Source organism: Zootoca vivipara, chromosome 14, assembly GCF_963506605.1.
Source record: "Zootoca vivipara chromosome 14, rZooViv1.1, whole genome shotgun sequence".
Lineage (NCBI taxonomy): Eukaryota > Metazoa > Chordata > Lepidosauria > Squamata > Lacertidae > Zootoca > Zootoca vivipara.
Window position 1 is genome coordinate 28,397,480 of NC_083289.1, and position 21,641 is coordinate 28,419,120.

The 21,641-nt window shown below is 45.5% G+C and overlaps 1 protein-coding gene across 1 annotated transcript; it reads right to left on the minus strand.

The window, feature by feature from the left end:
* Positions 1 to 195: 195 nt before the first annotated feature.
* On the minus strand, positions 196 to 20,397 carry LOC118092662 (BTB/POZ domain-containing protein KCTD5). The gene is made up of 6 exons (XM_035131012.2): positions 20,027 to 20,397; positions 14,317 to 14,425; positions 13,769 to 13,860; positions 13,308 to 13,403; positions 11,810 to 11,935; positions 196 to 5,025 (listed from the first exon to the last, which is right to left on the minus strand). Exons 1-6 carry the CDS (start codon positions 20,357 to 20,359, stop codon positions 4,996 to 4,998), a joined length of 786 nt encoding a protein of 261 aa, XP_034986903.1. The 5' UTR covers positions 20,360 to 20,397; the 3' UTR covers positions 196 to 4,995.
* Positions 20,398 to 21,641: the final 1,244 nt, after the last annotated feature.

Below are 21,641 nucleotides of genomic sequence, written 5' to 3' on the forward strand. Positions count from 1 at the left end.
AATTGCTGCAAAAAGTACCGTACTCAAAGCTAAAGCGCTGGTGCAAAAAAGAACTATTGCTAATCCACTGTCTGGAAGATAAGATTGTACCACATTTTTTTTTAAAAAAAATGTAATTGCTTCCCCCACCCCGGCAGAAAGCAAACGGGTGGGTTGGGGGGAGGCACAGGGAGAGCCTAATTTCAAACCAGCCTCTCCTCATAAATGTTTTAAAGAGTCAACCTTTCCAGAGCACAGAGGAAGGCAGCATGATGATCTCACCTCTCCTGTTGGTTGGTCTACCTGGGAAGTTTTAATGTAGGAAGAACCCTCCTGGATCAGACCAAAAGCCAACCAAGTGCCCTTCCTAGGAAGCTCACTCATACTGCTGTATTCAAAGGCACAGGAGTGCCTCTGCTCATGGATGCTCTACACAGCCACCCTGACTAGTAGCAGCAATAATTCTATGTTTGTAGTTAAGTTTTAAAAAGTAAAGCATGCATCAAGTATTTGGATTTGCTTCCTGTCCAGGTGCACAGAAAATCTAGTCCTTTGTAAGCACAGTGAAAACGCTGCCTTTGATAAACTTTGCCCCAAACAATGACCTGTCTTCTACCCCATGGAAGGACAGAAAACACACTTTTCCACACATGACAATTCAGTTTTGTAAATGATGGAATGTTCACAAGCAAATACATCTTCATTAGGGCCCCACTGAGATGCAAGCAAATTTTCATTAACTTGCATTCAAGTTAGGCCAGCTCTTAACATTCCTACTGCATGACAATTACAGCCAGGTAGCCCTTTCAGCCCTCGTTTTTGGAGCAAGTTGTCACAAAGCTTGAGGCACCCATGTTTCCCTAAGTAAATGCATTACCAATGTCTTAAACGGCAGCTCTAAAGCAGGATTCAGAGATGGCCAAGATAGTGAAAGAGCACTGAATAAGCAAGGAACCACTTCAGGGCTTGTTTCAAATCCATTTTGTTTGCAAGCAGGTAAAGTAGCCCAGGCTGTAGCCCCTTTACTGTCATAAATGCAGCTGTGAAAAATATCTCAGTTCAGCAACAGCACTAAAAATGGAATTTGAAGGAAGGTCCAAGTAGAAGACAAAGAACTTGGGTTACAGCCTTGCAAAGGAACTCAATTTCTCCTCGAATTCAGGTAACACAACCCTATTCAGGTGTTAACTGACATGCAGGGAACTATTGGTTTTAAGCCAGAGGGAGTTCATGCATCTCTTTCTAATGCCATACCAGTCCTACCCTCTGATGGTGACTGAATTTGGCTGCCTTGCAAGGGAACCCCTACACACAAGTAGCAATTGCACAGAATGCCTGATGGCGTGGATGTCCAATGTGTGAGCATAGTTCAGCCCTAGTCCTATATCAGTAAGCAAGATAATTTGCTCCAGAGACCAGCATACTAGTAGAAAGAACCTTGCAATGAAACACATGCAACAGCTGCCACTCCTGGGGTAGGAGAGCATGTGCATGTTTGGCAACACTCAACTTTGTTAAGTGGCAGCTCTGACAGTGAGAAAAGAGAATTCTCTTTCCCACCCTCTACAAGGACACAGCAGACCTCAGGCAGATCTCTCCTCTTGCGACAAAAGCAATTTCCTCTACTCATTCTACCCACCTTTTACAAAAATATGTGAGAGTCAGGGAATGACAGCATCTGGGTGTCAGGCCATGGCTGTATGTGTGCCTCTAAGCTTATCTTTCTTGCAGTGGGAAGTGTCTGAGATGGGGTATGTTTTTCCAGACTGAATGACAGCTTATGGCAGCAAGGGATGGGACAGACAAGACAGAAATGAACACAGATGTACCTGAAGCATCTATTTCTTTTGTTGTCTGGTATCATTGCAGGTTTTCTTGCGCCTTGAGAGTCAATGATCCCTTCAGGGGGCAGGCCTTCAAGACCCTTCTTTACACGAGAAACTTCACATTTGCTATCCCACCCTCCTTTTTAAATAAATAATTGACAATTCTATTCAAAAACTGAGTAAAATGTAGGCAAAGCTGAGGCTAAACTACAGCTGAGCAGTGCAACAAAAGTTGTCGGTGTCCACTTTAGTATTTCAGAGTCCAGAGACAGGAGGGCCCCATCATAGCTGCCAAGTTTTCCCTTTTCTCGCGAGGAAGCCTATTCAGCATAAGGGAAAATCCCTTTAAAAAAGGGATAACTTGGCAGCTATGGGCCCCATAGGCAATGGGAACATGTGTCTTTTTAAGCTGCTGAAATCTATTCAGTTCTCCAAGAGGGGGATGTAATTTGCATAATGCATAGAGACACTAACACACTGAAGTGAGGAAAGTAGCAAGTGGCTGAAAGGAGCACCTGTTCTCTCCCCTTAAATAACGTGAACAAAGAAGCAGAAGGCACCTGGGTAGCCCTTTACCCGCTGTCCTCTACACTTCATGGTATAGGGTTTTTGGTACAATATAAAATTTGTACCAAAGAAACTGATTTTCTGCAGTGCCAATTTAAATACTTTTCCTAATTTTTCAAAGATACCTGGCTTCCAAGTTTCAGGAGCCTACAGACAAGTAACTAAGGGAAAAGGAGAGAATAAAAGGCCTGAGGTGGCAGTTCTGGGAGACAGAAGCAGAGCCACAAAGGATAGGAAAGCCTAGTCTGGCACCCACTTGCTTTCTGAGCTCTCCTCACACTGCCTACATTACCCATCACGAGGGCAAGAGACCTGTATTTTTTCTTATGCCAACAATAGAAGCCGAGGTTCTCAACATGCTAAGTTTTATACCACGGACCACATTCCACAATCATGAAGAATACAAAAAGATTCCACACTTGCAAGGTTAAATCCTAGGATGCAACTTAAATTTCATACTATTCAACATGCTAAAACTTTTTCTGCGTTCAGTAAGAAGCCAAACCAATGCAGAGAGTAAACCTTGCCTGCAGCCAAAATCAACACCCTGACAGGCGCTGGCTTCAGCCCCTTCCAAAGTGTCTCCTGACGCTTTCTGGCTTTAAAGTCAGAGGGGGAACAGGAGGAACATCAAAAATCCCCTCCTCCAAGGACATAAGGGGACAGTGGCAGCAAGGTGGGAAATCCCACCCCAAAGCAGCAAACGCGTTCACTGGCCACTTGATGGACAGAGTGGCTGCTTCTGTGCTCCACCTCCCTCCACTCACCATGTTTTGCTGCTGCCCCCTCTCAAGCCTGAAATTTGTGTCAGTCAAATCCTTTGCTACTTGCAGCAAAAACATTCAAAGGCAGTTTCTGGACAGGCATGTGCACCACCTTTGAGGAAAGGCTGTTTGGAGATGGAGGCCTTTCAAGTCAATTACTCAGGCTGCCCTGGCAGAATGCGTCACAGTAATGGTGGGGCCTGAAGGAGAACAAGGCCTGTTTAGCCGATTCAAGAGCCATCTTTGCATCTGCATATATGTGTGCATGCATGCAGACACACCCGCAATAACATTTCTTTCTACGTACACGAAATGTGATCTCTTAGCACATTGGCGTTCGCTTTACGGTAATCAAACACAGATGCCTAAAAAAGTATAAAAGTAGAAACATTTCACCCTTCAGAAGAATTACATTTTAGTAAATTCATTTCAATGCTAACATCTTAAAAAAGACAAACAGATTACTCAATGTTGAGGAGGCCCTTGCAACTTTCTGTGCAGACCAGTCTCCATGGCAAAAGACAAATGGCCCACTTGCTGATCTACTGGGCAGAAAAGGTTTGCCGAAAATGAGATCAAAAATGCAGGCAGACAAGGGATGCTCAGGATTGTGAGGACTCCACACATCTGAATGGAAAAGGAAGGGGTGTGTATACACACAGCTTCTGTGAGTTGCTTAATGAAAGTTAAAATATAGGTAGCATGTTAAGAGAGCCTCAGACAAGCAAGGGCTCCTCTCTGTAGCAGAGAGATCTGTATATACTCCTTTAAACCTATTTTCAAAAGACATGCTAATGGTTTCATTTAAACACAGTACACTAAAAAGCTCCAGTTGTTTCTTCACATTTACCACAAGCCTCTCTTAATGAAACCACAAGTGTTATTGACAGTACTTGCCAAACATCGGAAGAAACTGCATAGATAAGATAATGTAGAAATGACTGTAAACATCTGTTAAAGAATCACAATAATTCCTGCCTTCAGCTGCACAAGCTCTGATGCTTTTGAGCACAGAGATTCTCATTCCCAGCCTTCATGATGGAGCACCCATGAAGACTCAACCCCCATGTCTACCTTCAGTGCTGTGAGTCCACAGGGGTAGCAATACTTGCAGGCATTTCTAAAAACAAAGAATGCAACTTTGGTGTGTGTGAGTTTTCGTGTGTGCACACATGTGTGCAAGGCAAGGTATTTGCCATATTATTTTTGTTTAATTGGGGCTTCAATCCTAAAGTGTAGCTAAAATTGGAGGTTAACCTTTGCAGGAGCAAGTTACCTGGAGAGGAAGGCTGTCCCTAGAGATGTGGGCAAAATAAGACCACCTTCCCAAGAAGAGAATACCCTCTGGGTACTGAAGCAAGCAGGGTCGGGAGGGGTAAGAAGATGCACCCCTCCCTTAGACTGGGCTAGTGCATTCTTACAATAGATCCCCAAGGAATGTACAGCAGCCGCCACAGTCAACTGGAGCTGCTTAAGGATGTCTGCCCACATGTGGGCTGTGATTTATTCATAGCACCAAGTATGTTGACCTTGAACTGCCTACAATGATTAAAACCCAAATCGTTTCCCTACAATCAGCAAAGCATTGCTATATCTCTTCGGAAGGAAAGCATAGAGTGAAGTCAAATCTTCTTTCCATGGGATTAAGATCAGCACAACCGGGCACCAGAGCCAACACAACCCCTCTTGCTGCCGAAGGCAGGCATCTGCAAGCAGCCGGCTCCAGCTGCAGCACCACCTTCAGGGTTCAAAATCCAGAACTACAGAAATGGTCTGAACAAGCGACATCCTCTTGGTGCCAAGGCTCTTCGTGTGGCGATGCAAAGGAAAACTTGTCAGCATTCAATACTGGGGCACAGTTACATCCTTGAACCTCGCTCCTGCAAGATCTGGAAGGAAACAAACAAAAAGTGGTGAGATTCTGCATGGCAAGATTCTCCAGCAAGACTCACACAGTGGAAAGACTTCGGCATTCTTGGAATTAGTACTTTCTTGAAGACAAAACCTTAAAACAGGCAAACAATTTTGTTCTCTGATGCAAGACATCTTGGCACATGATGGTGAACTAGCCAGTCAGCTGCTACTCAAAACATAGGAAGTTAATTAAGGGAACTGCCAACAGGCCAGACTCACCCATTCCCCACAAAACTAGCTAGGTTGTACAGCTAGGCCAGTGTATGTGAGTGGTCCAGCTCCCAGTTTGAAAAGAACAGTTGTGGATTAAAAAATGGACCATTTATGCGACCAACAGATCATTTTGCTGATTATGTTCTCACTAAGTGTTAGTGGTAAGAAGTGTTTGAGAGTAGAATGGACTCCCTCGGAAGGTGTAGGCTCTTCTTCCTTGGAGGTTTTCAAGCAGAGGGTTGGATGGCCATCTGTCAGGGATTCTTCAGCTGTGATTCCTGCATTGCAGGGAGTTGGACTAAATGACCCTTGGAGATCCATTTCCAGCTCTACAATTCTATGACTCTATAGCATTTATTAGTATGACGTTTGCAATCTTTAAGTAGGGGTGCAGCTACTGGAAATCCCCCTCCCCGTCAAAATTTAATTCAAGTGAACAATGGTTGTAGATCACAACCTGAGGCTGCAGAACCATGCCTGCCTGGGTTCTTTGCTCCAGTTTTGATGCCCTCCCTTTGGTGCTTATTTTATTGTTTTTCAAGCAATGAGGATGTCTTCAGTAGCAAGTGTGCTAGATTTAAATTTTCTAATACAGTGCAGCCTGTCTGCCTTTTCCAAAGAAAGATGTACAAATACCCCACTTTCCGGGGTGTTCAGTCATCAGTGCCTTAGTTTGTGTATATACAATATTGAAGGACTATGCACTTTAATTGGGAGGGGGCATACGTCACTCTTCTCTTTGAGGCAGAAATGTATAACACATTTTTAGACAATCATAAGGTTGTCTATCAGATTTTCAGCAATTGGGATCTAGTTAGTGAGATTTAATAATTCCATGGTATAACTTCACATTCTGAAGGAAAGATATGTAAATATTCTGGTTTCATAGATTTTTCTCGCAATTAAGTATCTTGCCCTGTATCAGGGTTGGAGAACCATTTTGGCTGTCTCCTCCCTGCCTGGAACCTGTGTGATGATGACATCAACTACCAGAAGAAACCACCATAACACTCCAAGTCACTTTGGAGACACCCTGGCCGAGAACAGGAAATAAAGGTGTTGCTGTAGCAGGCTGTGCACTCTGACACTTCACAGGTGGCCTCGGTTGCCCACAAGCTGCTGCCTTCCTCCTCACCTGGGGATGTGCACTACAGATCAGAGGTACTTTTCAGCCTTCAACTGAAGGACCTGGGAAGGGCACCCAAAGAGCCACATTCCAGGCCACTATTTGTGTTGCTTGAGGACGATGAGGACTAAGGAGAACTCAGTGGCTCTGCCAGAGAATCAAGGAGCCTCACTCCTTGGCTTCACCAAGCAAGGATAAGATAGTTCAAATAATAACATGAATCATCATTATTTTTAAAGACCCTTATCTGCTTAATAGCACTGGCATATTGGGAACCCAAAACATCTCAAGGCAAAATACCCCTTGTAGCCAACACAGTGTGTGTTGATGTTTCAGCACTGCGTCATCTGGCCAGCAACACCTGCAGTTTCCACTATGCCTCTTCCTCACCCAAAGAATTCCCAGGGACCTTCTCTGTAATATCCTCACCTGTCACCTGTTTCTCCTCTTTGCATCAGCACTGATGAAAATGGATAGTGTTGGCCTTGAACAGGGACAAATCCCCACTCAGGGCAAGCAGGGGAAAACACACCATGCCTTGCTTTTACTAGATTGTCCCTGGGGAAATAAGGGTCAACAACACATCAGGTCCATTAAAAACAACTCAGGACCTTGGCTGTGGAATCCACTAGGTAGCTCAAGGCCAGGCCCTCACACAGTAATGCAGGACTTTATATACTTGGAGGAAGGGCACACTACGGGTGAAGCACAGGGAATTTCCAGCCCATCCCAGTGCTGCTTTCTGGTACAGCCACCATTAGAAAAGTTCACACCTCCTGACTCAGACTCCTGGCACCCTTCTCCCCATCACTTTCTCCTTTCATCATGGCAAAACAGCGAAGATGTACACACTTGTAGTCTGCTCACTCAGCAAAAGAACCAGACCAACTTTCTACTACGGCTCTGGCAGCCGTGGTGACAATCCTTCTGCTCCTTTTGAATTGTTAGGCCAGTCTTGAGGCTGGCCTGCAAACATGAGGCTGTTCCCTCAAGAAAGCAAAGAACCGAGATTATTTTTGAGCAGGAGACTCCTCTTGGAATGAACCTGCTGGATCTGGTCCACTATCCTGTTATCACAGTGGTCAACCACTGTGAAGCTCACAAGCAGAACATCGGTGCAAAAGGTGCACCCTCTGCCCACTTACGCTCCCAACTGCCTCCAATACTGGATATGGGCCTCATAGCTATCTACAGTCTCCTCCTCCTCCATAAATCTGTCCAATCCTCTTTCAAAGCCATCATCTTGCGGGATTGTGCACTGTGTTAGGAAGCACTTCCTTTTCTCTATCCCAAATCTTCCAGCATGTAGCTTCCTTGATCACCCCTCTGAATTCTAGTATTATGAGGGAGAAAGAAACTCTATCCACTTTCTCCACAGACACAGAGTTCTTTCCAATTTGTTTACCCTGCTCTCATAGCAGATGTGAAGTCTGCACCCAAACTCAAAGAGAAAGCAATTGTAGACATCGGAATGAAGACTATGTTTCAAGAATTCCTGAAGGCGTACTAATAAAAAAAAGAAAAGAGCAAGCAACCCAAAGTCTGTGGTCATCATAGGAAGGCGACTGCAACATGGCTCAGACCTTTTGGCCCCTGTCTTCCCCTGGTTTTCTAAGTGCAAAGCAGATGGGTTCCCTGGAGGAGTCTTGCTTTCCTCCCTGTGAGAAGAGCCACAAAAAGACATTTCCTCTGAAGAGGACCAACAGCAGCAGGAAGTAAAGGAGCCAACACACAAGTGGACCACTAGGCAGTCTAGGGGCCTACAGCTACCTGGCAACGGGGTCAAGGCAGCAACTACAAACACAAAACAAGATGCACCAGTGGGAGAGGCCAGAGGGAGGACAGGCAGGTGGGTGAAGTCCTAGTGCTCACCATGGCATTCACACTTAATCTGAGTCATTCATATCGTAATCCGTCTCTTCGTCTTCACTCTGAGTTTCATGAAGCAAGTGCAAAGAGCAGGAAGGAAAGGAAAAGAAAAGAGTGCAAAGTGAGTAAAGTACAAACGTCCCCAGGCTGCCTGAGAGAGGATTCAAGGCTTCTGCTTGGTGATCTTTGGACAACTGTCCCATTCACTTCAACAGCTGCCCTACACAAGGAGATCCAGGAAAGAGATCTGGAAAAGTCTGGCCTAGATTTGTCTTAGCAAGAGATGTCTGTCCAAGCCAGCCCCTGAATTGTGAAGGGTGACCCAGAAGAGTCTTCTGCGAGTTGATCATAGAAGCAATCCAACAGTGCAAGCCAGCCAGCCAATCCCTGGAACAGCTGCTACAACACAAGGAAAAAGCCACCACAGTTGTAAAGAGGTCGAACCACCACTGAAAACATCTGTCAAGCTGCCAAGCAACAGCAAAACACCCATATCCAGTCAAGAACCCTCTGGCACAGCAAGGGACATGGCGCAGAGGGCTGCAATAGGTGGGTGTGCTGAAAACCAAGTGCCTCACCTTGCACTTGGCTAGAGTAAGTCACTGGTTACCATCCCATAGGTTTCACATCCAGAAGAGGCAAACAGTTTATGGTTAAATCCCACCTTTTGGTGGCTAAGCATTACTAGCCTGGAAACACTGGAAATTGAACTTTCGTCCACAGACAGGAAACAGCATTTCTAATTTATGTGCTTTCATGTGAAAGCAGTTTAGTAACTTTCAGGGTGTCTGGCTCAGATGCTGTAATTCCATATTCCCTCTTCCTTTTGTCTAACTCCCCCCAACCAACCTTTTATGGTTAATCAAGATTTAATTGGGCATGGGAGCCCAAGTTGTTTTTTTGTTGATATATTTAAAAGCAAACTCTTAAGAATGTGCATAAGAGGCACCTCTCTCTTCAAAAGAACTCAATAGAGATGCCTGTCCCTTTGCCCTGTGTCCCAGCCACCATCACCCCACCCCCATATAGCCTTTCCTGATAAACATCCAAACAGTTTCTTAGCTGGTTAGCGGATGCTCTTGAGGGTGTGAGCGTCTTGTTGAACTATGACTGGCCATTAGGGAAGATGCAAGAAGCTGAGCTTCGTGTCTGCGGGCTCTGCCCTGCACCTTTACCAATTCACCCAACTCCAACATCATCTTCCTCCTTCTCAACAGGCATGAATCCCAGCATAGCCACTTCTCTCTAGCATGCAAATGCCACACAATGCAAGAGTGCCAGATGAACACAAAAAAACCTTGCCTTCTATCTGTGCCCTCTTTATTAATTCAGGAGTTCATGCAAGGATCTTGAAGCTTAGATCTTTCTGAACATCACTATAGCCTCCAGCACATCATTTGCACCTTCAGAAACAATCACTCTACAATCTGGCTGTCTGTTTGCAAAGCCAAAGGCCAAGGGAAAGCAAAAGGTAGAGAGTGAAATAGGACAGTGAGACAGAAATCACACATTTGCTTCTAAGCTGCCTGGCACACTGTTTGCCAGCTTCTTGAACAGCAGCAGCAGCAACTTCATTTAAAAAGGTGCAGATGGGTGGAAGATGAAGGGCCCAGCGCAAGGGGCAGGGTAGAGAGGATCTCCCAGAGAGGGAGGCTGGGGGAAGAGGGGGAAGCTCCCAGGTAAGAGCTGGGAGGGTTCACCCTTCTGTGTGTGGAATAAAGGTTAAGATATAATTGTGATAGAGAACCTTGTTTTTCTTCTTCTCTTCTTTTTCTACTTCTTTATTGTCTTCTTTTGTGTGCCTATTTCTCTTCTTTTGATTAGTTTGACTTTCATTGTATTTTATGTTGAAAACTCAATGAAAAATGTGCAGAGAGGGCTGGCATTAACTTATGCCCATGGCACAACTGTGTTAATTAACAATTATGCAAGGATGGTGTATGACACCAGAACCTTGGTTCATCTCAGTCGACTGTAGCCTGGCATAGGCCTGATGCATCTTGGGACATATGCCCCTTTGCCTTTCTCTCCCCCATCCTCTAGAATTCTGACTCTTTTGTCTCCACTGAATGCCACATGACATGAACGCAGGCATCCTGATTTTAACCGCAGCAGAGCAGCCAGACAATAACATTGGCAACCAAGGGCAGGGCCTCTAATTATAGTCCTGTCGGCAGAGTGCTTTCTCAGGCCAGAGGGAAATTTCTTGCCATGATTTATGGAAAAGCTAGGAGTAGATCAAGGGACTGTTTAACTCAGGGGGGCTAAGACAGCCAGAATTGGGCTCCACGTTGGCCCCAGACAGGAGATATTAGCCACACACCAGACTCTCACCACTCCTCGAAAGTAATAATATCATTGACACTATTGATCAAGTTTCAGTAGCAAGTCTTTGAATTGTGTAGGTGGGGGGAATTCCTCAGAGCTCCACTTTGCCTCTTTCACCTTGCACTCACAAGGAAAGCTTTTGCTGGATTTAAGGCCATGAAACTTTGGGTACCTCAAGTTGGAAACTGGAGAGAAAGAGAACTCCGAAGTCATGGGATATCCTACCTTTCCTTCTCCCAACACAGGGCATCTTACATTCTCCAGCTTAAGAGTTATGGGTGTGTTGGAATTATAATCAAAAGCACCTGCAAGTCTACATACCATATTGGCCCAAATATAAGCTGCCTCCAAATATAAGCCGCAACTTTAAAATTGGAAGGGGGGAAATAAAAAATGCTTGAATTTAAGCCGCTCTAATCCTTGCTGCTTCTGGCTGCATACTGGGCAGGGGGGAGCTGTGCTGCATTGCCGGCGGCCTTTCCCCTTCCTCGTTCTCTCCCTTCCTGGCCTTGGGGGAGAGGACGGGGAACTACGTGCAGGGCAGGCACTGCTTCGGTGCACTCCTGCTGCCGTCTGCACCACACTCCTGGCTGCATACCATAAGGTCACGAATATAAGCCACACTTTACACGGTCGGAATTTGGGGGGAAAGTGTGGCTTATATTCAGGCCAACAAGGTATGCCTGTGTTGGCAGACATAAAGTAGCCTTGACACTGCAATGTGATTTATATGCCTTTATTTTTTGGTTGCAACAAATGAAGGTTTCCGTGTTGGTGGGTTCCGTGTCTGTGTTTTTTGGGTTGCACCCACATGCAGGCACACCTAGAATAGCACCTGCCATTTTCCAGAAAAAGGTTTTGCTGCTGTCTGGGAGTTGGGTGTTTGGGGATTAGACATCCATAACCACTAGAGATTCCTTTTGCATGGGGCAGGGTGTCTTCATACAGCACCAGCAATGAAATGGACAGAAGCCTGAAATGGTTTATGCAGGCACCTCTATCAAACCCAAGGCTTGTTTACTGTCTTGTTGGAGGTGTGATGTTGAAGCTTCCTTTTTCCACAACTGCTCAGTGTGCTTGTGTGTGTCTTGTGCATGGACACCTGAGACAGGGTGGGCAGAGGATACCCAAGCAAGCTGCTTTCTTAGTAGCAACTGGCAAACAACCTTTGAGGGTAAAGGAAGGCATCAGCTGGGCCTTGCTCCACCCTGAAGATGACTCACCTTTGCCTTTTCGCTGGGCTCACTGGCCGTGCCATAAGGGGTGTTGTGCAGCTCCTTGGAAACAACACAAAGGAATTCGGCCTGGTCTTCATTCCCATAGTTATAGGAAGATCCAATGCTGACTAGCTGGAGGTGGGAAAGAGAGACAACTGAGGGTGACTGTTCTTGTGCTTCAGACAGAACTTAATAAGGGATTACAACCAAAGCTCTGACAGTCAACATTCTAGGCTATTAAATAAAGGTGGAGCTCTCTCCTTCCTGTTCCCACAAGGGGCATCTAGCATTAAGAGTGGCCCCTGTCCCTTCCTATAATTCATGCTCAGGCAGAAGAGTGTGGCAATGTGAAGATAGGAGGCTTCAGTGTTTCACATGGAGTGTAAGCAGTCCTGACCACACAGAGCTTTGACTGTGTAAACACACAGCTACGAAACTCCTAGAATGTTGCACAGAAGGAAGACTGCAGGCCTAGAGCCATCCACAATGGATGTACAAAATACAGGCCCAGAGACAGAGTTGTGGGGAATCCACACTCTTCTTTGCTCTTAGAGAGCTAGTGCCTGTTGAGGGACAGTTCTGACCCAAAAAGATTTTTCTTGATTCCTTCTTCTGCTCTCCAAATCTTCATTAACTGAGAATCTTCCACCACAGAGAGCTGCGGTGCTTGTACAAACAAATACCCGTGATCCAATCAGTACTGCAATACTGATGGCAGGATCTGAAGCACTAGCCCTGACATGGCATCTTGGTGGACAAACATCACTACACGGCTACAGTTTGGAGCAAGCATCCCCAAACTGCGGCCCTCCAGGTGTTTTGGCCTACAACTCCCATGATCCCTAGCTAACAGGACCAGTGGTCAGGGATGATGGGAATTGTAGTCCAAAACATCTGGAGGGCCGAAGTTTGGGGATGCCTGGTTTAGAGCCTAGTTAGGAGAATTTCTAATTTTCCAACCAGAGCAGCACACACACACACAAACAGGTAACAGTGTTCATATCACCACCAGAGTTAATTCCAGAGGACTATGCTTCCAAGAGCTCTCTATATAAAAAGTGGAGCAAAAGGATCCTTGCCTTGAAACGGCTACCTGGCACAGTGCTGGAAGAATGAAGTGCTTGGTGCCTGCTGTGTGATTTAACATGGAAATGCCAAGAACTAAGAGGCTGAGAGTATAAGCTGCAAATCAAGCATCTCCTAAGGCACAAGCTCAGTGGCATATCCAAAGGCTTATTCCCAGTAGGGAAATAATGATATTGTCCTTCTTTACAGAGTTACTTTAAGAAACAACTAGCATTAATATGTGACACACTTTAAGCAATCCGGCAAACTGCAGTAAAAGTACAAGATAATAATATTATTTGTCTGAGTTTCCTGACCATTCCAGGACCCAGGCCCACAACACCCAGAATTATTCCAACTCTCACACTCCTCTCACCTGCTTTTTTGTTTGTTTGTATGGTCCTTGAAAGCTTGAACAGTTTGCTTCCTGTTCTCTTACCTGCTCAAATTTCCAGCCATCAGACATGGTGGAGACCATCTGAGTCAACTCCTCTTCCTGGCACTGCAGCACCCTGTAAACGTGCTTGACTGGCACCTTTGGTGAAAAACACAGAGAGACATTCATGAAATATGAATGGCCACTGGTTTCAACCATCATGTCTTCCAAATGAGCCCCTTCCCCGTTACCACTGAGCTCCAGAGTGCAAAAAAGCCCCTTGCCTCAGCCTCTGAGGCCTGCCCAGCCGGCAGTGAGATCTCTCTGCTGCCCTCCTCCCCTTGGCATTGCCACAAGCACAAACATTTCACTCATGAAAGGAAAAAGGGCATCTGATATCACCAGAAGCCACTTCTCATAATTCCCTCAGTTTGGGCACCAAACACAACCACACATTCTGAAATGAAGTCAAGCCAAGGCTATCTCAAAAAGAAATCTTTTTTAAAAAAACTAGCAGGTCCTACCTGTGAGATTTTGCTGTCTCGTTCCCTTATTTTGTCCTTTACAAGTTTGATTAAGGATGTGATGTTGTAGAATTCAGCTTCTTCAAGCACACCTGATTGGAGGGGAACACAAAGTCAAAAGAGGGCCTCATAAAACTCCAGCTGCTTGTGAGAAAGTCTGTGTCACCAACAGGCCCTGGGAGGCACTGCATGGCCAAGTGGCAGACTGTCCCTCTGAAGCGTTGCCCTGGTCAGGATGAGGCAAGGCCTCTGCTCCAAGACCAAAGCAGAAAGAGAAAGCCCAGGAGGGAGGAGATTGTTCCAGGTAGGTCATGCACCAGCCAACAACCTCCCCAAACACAGTGACCTCACAGCACTTCAGGTGCCAGAACCTGATTTCTAAAGGTCTCAAGATCTGAAGGCCACTGCAAGTTGCAGAGCAATGCTACAAACTAGCCCAGCCCAAACAGGCTGCCATGCTTTGCATATGTGGGACCAATTACACCCAAAGTGATTTTTCACAGCTGTGATCAAACATTAAAGCAGTTTTCCTAAACAGCAAAACATACCTTCCTCTGCGAGGTCTTTATTGATAACCAGTTTCCCGTGTCGGAGATAATTCAACACCGGTCCAAAGTAGGTTGGATCTCTGTCTATTAAGTAGGCACCTGTTTCATCCTAATTAAAATATGTATGTTACTTATTTATATAGAAATTGTCTTATCACACTTAAGCCATCCTATTCCCAAATCAGCCAACTAAATTAAAATACCAGATTAAATTAGTGTGAGACCCACAGAGATCCTGACATTCCAACCCTGACATCCCCTCATCCATGTCATAAATCAGAAGCTTCCACCATGGATTCAGTGCACAGCATTAATGAATAATCAGAACTTCAGTTTGGAGGTCTTAATTGTGAAACAGAGCTACTACTCAGCTAGTTTCTCATCTGTAATCAATTACCGCAAGATTTTGTGAAAATTAATAATTTGGCTCAAATGACAATCTATATTAATGTGGGGTAAGAAAAGCTTAATAACATTTATCCAAATGAAAACAATCCATTTCATTCAACCAGTAGTTATGGTCTTTATACTGAAAATAATAAACCTAAAATTGCAACCAAAGCAATAAAGCCCTCAAATCTCCGGGTTAGATTCCAGGCTTAGAAATGTAATGAATGGTTCCTACAGTTCATAAAATGCACACTGACTGAGTTGAGGTATCCACTGCAGGAAGAGGGCTTTCTCCAATTCCCCCTGCAGACCCCAGCAATCTCCCCTACCCAAAGGTTCTGGTGGGTCCCTCAACCATCTGGAGCAGATTTTTGGAAGGCAAAAGGAACCGAACAGGAAATCAGCAAAAAATCTCCTCCTCCTGTCAAGAAGAGTGGCTGTTTAATAAAACATCAAAGGGGCTTAAAAGGTATTTTGTTACACATCTGAACAGATATATGATTTTGTAGAAGGTTGCCAGAGCCCTCTGAATTTACATTATTTTTATGAGCTGAACACAAAAATTCACCATCCAAAGCTCACAGCATTTTCCTGAACAACAATTTTGTTATTGTGCTTTCTCATAGGAGTGGTTCCAATTATTAAAATTGCCCTGATATCATTTGTTTTTATTACACTGGCTTCAATATTTGCAATTTATAATATTTAGAGGGGGGAAATGAGTTGGTGGGGGCATGGCAGAAGTGTATAAAATTATGCATGGTGTACACAGAAACCTCTCCCTCAAGACTCAGGGCCACACAACAGGTTGAACTTTTGAAGATTTAGGACAGACAAAACGAAGGACATTTCATTCATTTTTCCTTGATATAGAAATATGGATGCTGTGACAGTAATAATAAATAATAGTGAAAATGCAAAAACAACACTAAAATAAAGGAAATCACAAGAACTGAATTTCCACTAGGATTTTTAAAAAAGAATAAAGGAAGGACTTCTTCACATAGCAACTACAGAATTTACTCCTGCAAGAAGTAGTGATGCCCACCAACCTGAACAGCTTTTTAAAAGGATTGGACAAATTTATGGAAGATACGGCTACCAATGGCTACTAGCCACAATGGCTATGCTCCACCTCCACTGTCAGAGGTGTTATGTCTCTGAAGCTCAGTTGGAGAGAAACCCAAAAGGGAGAGTGCTACTGCTGCTGTGTTCAGGTCATGCTTGTGGCCTATTCATTCGAGCACCTGGTGAGCCCAGGGTGCTGGACCACGATGGGCTCTTCCTATGTATTGTATGCTACTGCTTCTACGGAAACCACATTGAGAGTTTTTTACTCTGAAATGAGGAATCCAACAATAAATAAATATGGTGGCAGAATGCACTACAAAGATCATGGATCCAGTGTTTTGTGACATTACCATACTGCAAAAACCTAGATTCTAGGTATGGTTCTTCTTGATTCTTAGAAAGCAGGTCACAAAAATCTACCAGATGCTCACAACCTGCATCCATCCCCACTGTTTGCATTGAAAAACATAATATTCACTATCTTTCGCTTCTGCAGGGGCTAGAATGGTAGTTCTCAGGAAAAGAAGCTCAGCATTTTTTAAATAGAGAAACTCAAAATCCACTGCATAATCACAGTCCACATCTAATACCATGACAGTTAACTGATATCTTATTTTAATTTTGGGGTTTTTTGATTGTATAGTTGTATAGTTTTATGCATTATTGTAAACTTTGATTTTTTTTAATGAAATAGCAGTATATAAGTATTCTTTTTATCCCATAGGAATATAGAGAAACATCAGACACATTTTTACATGAAAATGCCCCAAATTCACTATCAAAAGACAATGAACATTATAAAATTGTAAAACTAGTAATATGTGATGCTTGTGGCGCAAAACCAACAACAACTGGGAATGAAGAAGCACTGATCTTCATACATCATCTTTTTTTTTAAGAAATAGAACCCTTGACCACCTTTGTCTGATCATTATAGTTCACACCTCTGTTTACTCACCACAAAAATCAGCTTCTTGTTGCTGTACACAGCCCATTTCTGATGGCCAGATCATGACAGATCCATGTAATGATTAAATGTAAACTCCAATCCCACTCTGGACATTAATGGATCAACAATTCAGTGTCTGTTCTGGTACTTCCAGGACATAACATACAATATTTGTAGCATGATGCTACAAGGTCTCTTGCATTCTTGTTGCACACTTCAGGCCAATAATTTTTTTGGTGCTCTCAGTCCATGCTGTGAAAATCCACACTGAAGGATCCAGGTCCTGTTGCATTTATTGGTATCTTACAATAAATATACAGCCTACTTGTGGATGGATGGGCTTTGAGGATGCTAATTATCTCTCTAAGTATGCAACAACTGCATTGCAAAACTCACAATTCTGGTGAGTCTTTGCACCACTAGCAAAAACATGAAACCTGGAAATGGCTTTTCTTGGATCTGAATGAGTTTTACTGTGGGTCTAATTTTTGGCACCATGATGAACTGTGATTTTTATGGAGAAGCCCATGGACAAAGATAGGCATTGATTTGATAGTGGATTTGAGGCACCTTCATGTAAAAACCATGGATCCATGAGAATCTATCCAGCTCCCCCCCCCCACTTCATTAGGCTTGCCACAGTTCCAAAGTTAGGAAGCAGAGTTTGGCACAGAGGTGTACAATGTGCAGTCCAGCAGCACTGGATTTTACTGACCCCATGATTTAAGAGCACAATCAAGAGCACAGCTCTATTCTTATCAGAAAACAAGTCTGAGTAGACTCTAATCTTGCACTGCTGAGCTTACTCAACTGATCTAATAAATATTTGCTCCATAAGGATCTGATTACTATTATGCTTGTGGTTGTGTGGCTAGAATTAGCCAAGCAATGGAAAATACTACAGTGGGGAGGAAACTGTAGAAATAGCTTACTGTATCTGAGAAACTGACATACTGGGGTAATAGTCATACTGACACGACAAATTGTTTTTTTGCTTGGCAGTACTTATGCTACCGGTAATAGGAGCAACCTGAAAGGTGGACTCTCTCCCCCTGCTACAATTGTCTGATGAGCAAATACTGTATGGCAAGACATACTGGGAGACAGCTGTTTTGACAGTCTGATTTTCTTCGTGTATGCCCACTGTTTATGAAAGTAGCTACTCTACTTTTTCAATGAATATTTAAAAAGTTAAGTAAGAACCAGCATCGACAAACAACATGATCTAGGCAAGTTCAGACTTGCCCTCTGAGGCAATACACAAGGGGGGTTGGGTTATCAGCAACAAAAGGGCAAGGAGAGGTAGCTCACTTGAGTCATTAAAAGCAAGCTTAAGCTATGTGCCAACTGAGTCTTTTAGGACTGGAGTGCAATCTGACCACTGCCAAGGCACAATTAACTAAGCAGCCTGGGGCACTATGAAGACTGTAAGCTTTTATGGACTAGTGTCTACCTCATCAGATACATTGCATGCCACTGCTAGATAGGTGTAGAGAAAGAAATACAAACAGTGAGATCATATGGAAATGAAATGCAAAAAGTGATGTCACATTAGCATTAAAGCTTAAAATCCAACAGTTTCACAACCCCTTTGAAGTTTTCTTATTCAAGTCCAGGAGCAACCAACATGGTGCCTTCCAGTTGTTGCTGAACTACCACTCCCAGCTTCCCTGACCATTTGTCACGCGGGCCGGCACTGAAGCATGTCACAGTCCAACATAAGGAGGACACCAAGTTAGCTATTCCTGAGTTAGTCTGTCGGGAGCAGACTTCCTGCATGTTGCCTTCATCTATGAGTCCAACCAGAAGATAGAATAACAACTTTACTCCAGAGAAAAGGAGACAGCTCCTAGGAGCCAAGGTCTCCTTCGACCTCCCCAATAAAATATTGGGGGGGGGAGTTGATGGGCATTGCCATTCGAATGGTGTGTTACACTGCATCATGTGATCAATTATGAGGACTGGAGCTTACCTCCCCCCCAAAAAATATTTGATTCAAGTTGGCATCCCTGCCCCAGAGAAAAGGAACCTGTCTGGTGAAGAGAAGTCAAGGCCTGGAGATGCCCAGAGCCCAGGTATGCAGAGTCTAGAGCAGCCTTTGCTAATCTGGTGCTCTGCAGATGTTGCTGGACTCCAACCCCCATTAGCTCCTGCTGCCAGCCATGGATGATCGAAGTCACACCCCACCAGCATTTGGAGAATCATAGGTCCCCCCACCCCTGGGTAAAACAAGAGAACCTTCAGTCTACTAAAAGAAGACCGGAGACAAAGCTGTTTTGAACAAGCCTTTTAGAGTGACTCTCAAGAAATACAGTCTCTTTCCCAAAGCTGATTTTCTGCATCAACAGTAAGTTTGATGGCCCTCCTAGATTTAAAAGTGAAATAATACTACCATGTCTTGTTACTTCTGTTCTGCCTAAGAAATCTGTCTTTTGTCTAGGGTGTTAGAAACGTTAGGGTTATAAGTCAGGCTTTATTTTCTCAAATCATGAGGACATAATCCCAGGTGGGTCACCTGGTTCATGTAGCCCCTGGGATGGAGTTTGGCCTGTATCTCCAAGCTAGAACTGAAACCAACCAGCTGGCCACATCAACTATATTTAGGTTTGATTTTCCCTCATAAAACCTTGCTTTGTGTGTTAATATCTTGCTTGCTAGAGAGTTCTGATAAACTGAAAACGTCTCACACTTTAAAGACTTGTGGGCTTTGGTGGGGCCCAGCTCTTCAGTACTGGAGTCTCTCACTTGCAGTATGCCTAGGGACCAGCAGCATGCCCAGTGAGGCCCAGGTGGGCTTTGCACAGGCATAGGAAGGCTTCATTTTCTAGAAAGGGGGCTACCGCTGATGCTCCACTTCAGGCAGCAAGATTCTTTGAGCTGGCACTGAGATCTCCCTACAACCCCGTCGCTCCACACCCTCTGCTCAGTGTGGATCCCTCGTGAACTCGCAGTGCAACCCTATGCATGTTTCCTCGGAAGGAAGACCTACTGCGCTTAATGCATACTAATTACACATGCTCAACATTTAAAGTTGGCTGCCTAGATGCGGGAGAAAAGGCGGCCAACCACCCGGGTAACCGACCAGAAAGGAGCGACCACGGTTAACGACGGCGCCCTGACACAAGCGGCCTGAGTGGCTCTTTCTCACGCAGAGGCCCGGCACTCCGGAAGGAACCGTGGCAACAAAGCGGGGGCCCTCCAGCCTAGTGCCCGCGGTGGGGCGGCCAAGCTATGGGGTCCTCGCCCGGCTTGTCCCCGGAGCACCTGAAGAAGTCGGCGGCGGCGGCGGCGCCCCCTCACCTTGTCGGAGTCGAGGTCCGGGTCGGCCTGGCAGAGGCGGAAAAGGAAGCTTTTGGGGTCCCTGCATAGCGTCTGCCGGGTGGTGAGGAAGCAGGTACCTCCCACGTTCAGCCGGACCCATTTCCCGGGCACGCCGCCCGCGACGGGAGGGGCCGGGGGAGCGAGGCAGCCCCCGCACGACGACGACGAGGACGACGACGAAGGCGAAGAGAAGGACGACGACGACGAACTGGAGCTGCTGCTACAGCGCCGGCAGGAGGCGGAGGGAGCCCCGGACAGGCCAAGCCCTGCCGCCGGCACCACCGGCAGCTCACAGGAGCCCTCCGCCGCCATCCTGGCTGCGCGCCGGAAGGTCCGCTCTCAAAAGGCGTCCTCTCCGGGCCGTTGTCCCAGCGGGCTCTCTGAGAGCGCATGTGCGGCGGCGGCGATGTGGCTCCGCCCCCTACCGTCCGGAAGTGAGGGAGGAGAGCGACCCCTCCCCTTCTGCGGGCTGCTTCTCCTTACTGGGTGCGCCAGAGGGAAGAGGAGCGCAGGCGCTGATTAACGCAAACTCTTTGCCTGCTGGCCGCTTTTGGCATCCAACCCTCGCCTCGCCTGGTCTCCTCTTCATCTCCTCCGATGGAGGGGAGGCAGCGGGAGCTCTATGCGAGGAGACCGTGCGCGCAGACAGCGCTGTATTCTCCCGCCTCCCTGCCTGAGTTTGCGGGCGAAGCGGAGGGCATGTCAACACCCACACTATGCCCACATTTATTTAGTTAAATTGAATTTCTGTACCGCCCTTCAGTTTTAGGCTTGCAGGGCGGTTTATAGCACAAAAGCACTTAACATAGCAGTAAACAAAAACAATAACCCACCCACCAAAATAATTTTAAAGACCTTGGATCAATCAGTCAAAGGCCTGGGAGAAGAGGAACGTTTTTGCCTGGCACTTAGTAATGAAGGCACAAGGCATAAAGGGGGAGCCTCTGCAGAAAAGGCCTGTTCTCATGTTGCTACCAGTTCATATGAGAAGAGGCTGTCCTTGAGGTCCTGAGTAGTTTTAAAGGCTTTATACTTCTAGGTCAAAACCAGCACTTTGAATTGGGCCTGGAAACTTGCGTATTTTTAGTTGGGAAAGGATCGGTGTTATATGCCCAAAGCATATTGTCCTGGTGAACAACCTGACTCCTGAATTGTGCCCACTCATTTTCGAACCATCTTCAGAGGCAGCCCTGCCTACTGGTATAACACATTGCAGTAGAGGTTACCAGAGCATAATCAACTGAAGTTAGGCTATTCCTGTATAGACAGGGGTGCAGCTGGGCCACCAGTCTGAAGTTGATGGTTAGAGCATAGTGCTAACAATGCCAAGGTCCTGGGTTTGATATGGGCCACCTACATATTCCAGCATTGCAGGGGGTTGGACTAGATTACCCTCAGGGCACCTTCCAATTCTATAGTTCTATAATTCTAAGGCACTCTGTGCTACTGAGACCACTTGAGCCTCAAGTGACAGCAATGGATCTAGAAGTACCCTCAAGCTGTGCATTGGCTCCTTTAAACTCCCTCAAGAGCAGGCAACATCCCATCCATCTGGTCTAGGGAACTGCCTCAGTCTTACCGGGATTAAGCTTCA